The sequence below is a fragment of the Lycium barbarum genome, chromosome 5, assembly GCF_019175385.1.
Source record: "Lycium barbarum isolate Lr01 chromosome 5, ASM1917538v2, whole genome shotgun sequence".
NCBI classification, from domain to species: domain Eukaryota; kingdom Viridiplantae; phylum Streptophyta; class Magnoliopsida; order Solanales; family Solanaceae; genus Lycium; species Lycium barbarum.
In genome coordinates, this window is record NC_083341.1 from 60,781,085 (window position 1) to 60,783,732 (window position 2,648).

The 2,648-nt window shown below is 41.0% G+C and overlaps 1 protein-coding gene across 1 annotated transcript; it reads right to left on the bottom strand.

Moving 5' to 3' along the window:
- Window positions 1-434: 434 nt before the first annotated feature.
- LOC132639435 (uncharacterized) lies at window positions 435-809 on the bottom strand. Its single transcript, XM_060355878.1, has one exon. It carries the CDS (start codon window positions 807-809, stop codon window positions 435-437), a length of 375 nt encoding a protein of 124 aa, XP_060211861.1.
- Window positions 810-2,648: the final 1,839 nt, after the last annotated feature.

The following is a 2,648-nucleotide window of genomic DNA, read 5'->3' on the forward strand; positions in this document are numbered from 1 at the left end:
CACCCAATGGCCTATGACCAACTTTCAAACCAATAACCCAAAATGCTCCAGAGTGCCTCGGGAACTGAATCGAACATCCCACCAAGTCATAATCAACTATCCAGACTTCTCAAAATTGATGAATTTTTGAAAAGGGTTCGTTTATCTAAAATTCAAGTATCGGTCAAACATTTTTCACTTTAAGGCTCTATTGCACAAAAGTCATCATAAATCTCGCCTGACTACCTCGTCGGTCAAAATCGTACTAATAGGGCTCTGTGAAGGGTCAAAGGGGATAAATGGGTCAAAAGCGCTATAACGACTAGACGGGTCACTACATCAGATACCAATTAAACAAGCAGTCATCCTCAAGCGATAAGGAAAGAAACGGGGGGAAACGTACCTTAGTCAGAAAACAACTGGGGATATCTAGAATGCATATCGAACTCTGTCTCTCATATGGCCTCTTCAATAGGATGATGCTTCCATTGCTCCTTAATAGAAGCTATCTCTTTGGACCTCAACTTTCTATTCTGCCTATCTAAGATCACTATAGGCTCCTCCTCGTATGACATATTCTCATCAAGCAACACAGAATCCCAACGAATGATACAAGACCTATGTAAATAGTAACTCTTCAGCATAGAAACATAGAATACCGGATGAACACCTGACAAGCCTAGTGGCAAGGCTAACTCATAAACAACATCACCAATATGACGGAGAATCTCAAATGGACAAATGTACCTCGGGCTCAAATTGCCCCTCTTCCCAAATCGTATAACACCCTTCTTGGGTGAAATCTTTAGAAGAAACTGCTCACCCTCCATTAACTTTAGATCTCGAACCTTCCGGTTCGCATACATATTTTGCTGACTCCGAGCTACTGTAAGCTTTTCCTGAATAAGATTTACCTTATCCAAAGACTCCCTCAACAAATATGTACCCTAAGGTCGAACCTCAAAAGCATCAAACCACCCGATAGGAAAGCGACACCTCTTACCATATAAAACCTCGAATGGTGCCATAGCAATACTCGAATGGTAGTTATTATTGTAACGGCCCGTTAGGTCATTTTAGCACTTTTGACCATTTTACCCTTATTGACGGTTTACATTGATTCTTATGATATATTTGACTTGTGGGGATGTGTGGCGCAATTATCGAGGCAATCATATGTTATTTGACTGAGAAAATGAGAGTTTTTGCATTTCATAAGTGTTGGGTTGACTAAAGTCAATATCAGGGGAAATTGAGTCATTTTGGGGATTTCATCAATTCCATTAGCTCCGAAACGTTGAATATAGGCTGGTTGTGTATTTGGTTAAGTTCCCGAGGGTCTTCGGGGCATTTTGGACATTTGGTTTGACAGTTGGTTTTTGGCTATTCAAGGTTGACTTGGTCAACTAGACCTTTTTTAGGAATTCCGAGTGTGCGAATGAGTTTGTAGTATGTTTTCATATAGGGTTGCATATTTGGTTTGTATCGGCGAGATTCCGGGAGAGTCTCAGGATTTGGGTTGTGAGAGTAAAAACCTAGATTTTTGCTTGTTTTGGTGGAATCACCCATGCGAGCCTCTGTCCGCCCCCGCGGTGTTGCTTCTACGGAAGGAGGGCCGTAGGCACGAGATTTAGGAAATGATGTTGGGTCTCACTGTTGCGAAGATATGTTTGCAGAAGCGGAGTCGCCCCTGCGTGGATTGGTCCGCGGGTACGCACCTCCGAGATCTTAAGTGATTTCGCCCCTGCAGTGTATTGTCCGCAGGAGCGGACTCGCAGGTGTGAGGAAAGTTGTGCAGGTGCGCTATTCGCTGAACAGGTTTAGATATTTATTCCCCATTTCGTTATTAGACCTTTCATTCATATATTTGGAGTTTGGGAGCTCGACTAAGGGTGATTTTTGAGAGATTCTTCAAGGTTCTTCAAGTGGGTATGTTCCTAATCACTCCTTTTTGATTGTATCATCTAATATTACAGATATTCATGCAAGAAATCATGATTTAGGAAGGGGAATTGAAGGATTTTGGACCCTAACCTAAGAATTGGGGTTTTTTTGGTAATTGGGCAAGAATTAGTGGTTATTACTTGATGGGTTTTGGGTTATGAGTAATATTAAGTACGAGGAACATGATTCTAGGTTCAATTGACTATTTTTCCATTTTGGGTTCGGAATCCTAATTTTAGTGCTTAAATTGGGTTTGGATTAAAGAATGTCATTATGGGTATCAATGGATTCGTATGACTTCTTAGAATACTAATTAGACCATATTGAAACAGTTTTCCAATAAAATTATTAAATTGACCTTTAGGGTTTGGAATGGGGTTGATGGGTTGGCTTTTTGACCCAAATCTTTTATAAGGTAACATGTGCGTCGTTTGTCTTGTATTCTTACGCTTTATCTGTATTTGAGCAGATTGGATCATTTGGAAGCTATACGGAAGGGCAAGGCTCTGCTGTGATTTGGCTGGACTTCTTACCAGGCATGTTGAGACTGTAAACTCTAACTTAAGCATTGTGGTTGATAAATTGGACTAAATAGGAGGGTGTAACGGGGATAATAAGGGGGTCTCGATACTCGTGAGGTGACGAACACTTGTATCGGGTACCCGTGACATGTTATGGGAACTTGTGCAATTTAAATTGTATAGTTGGTCTGAATGCCATGTTTT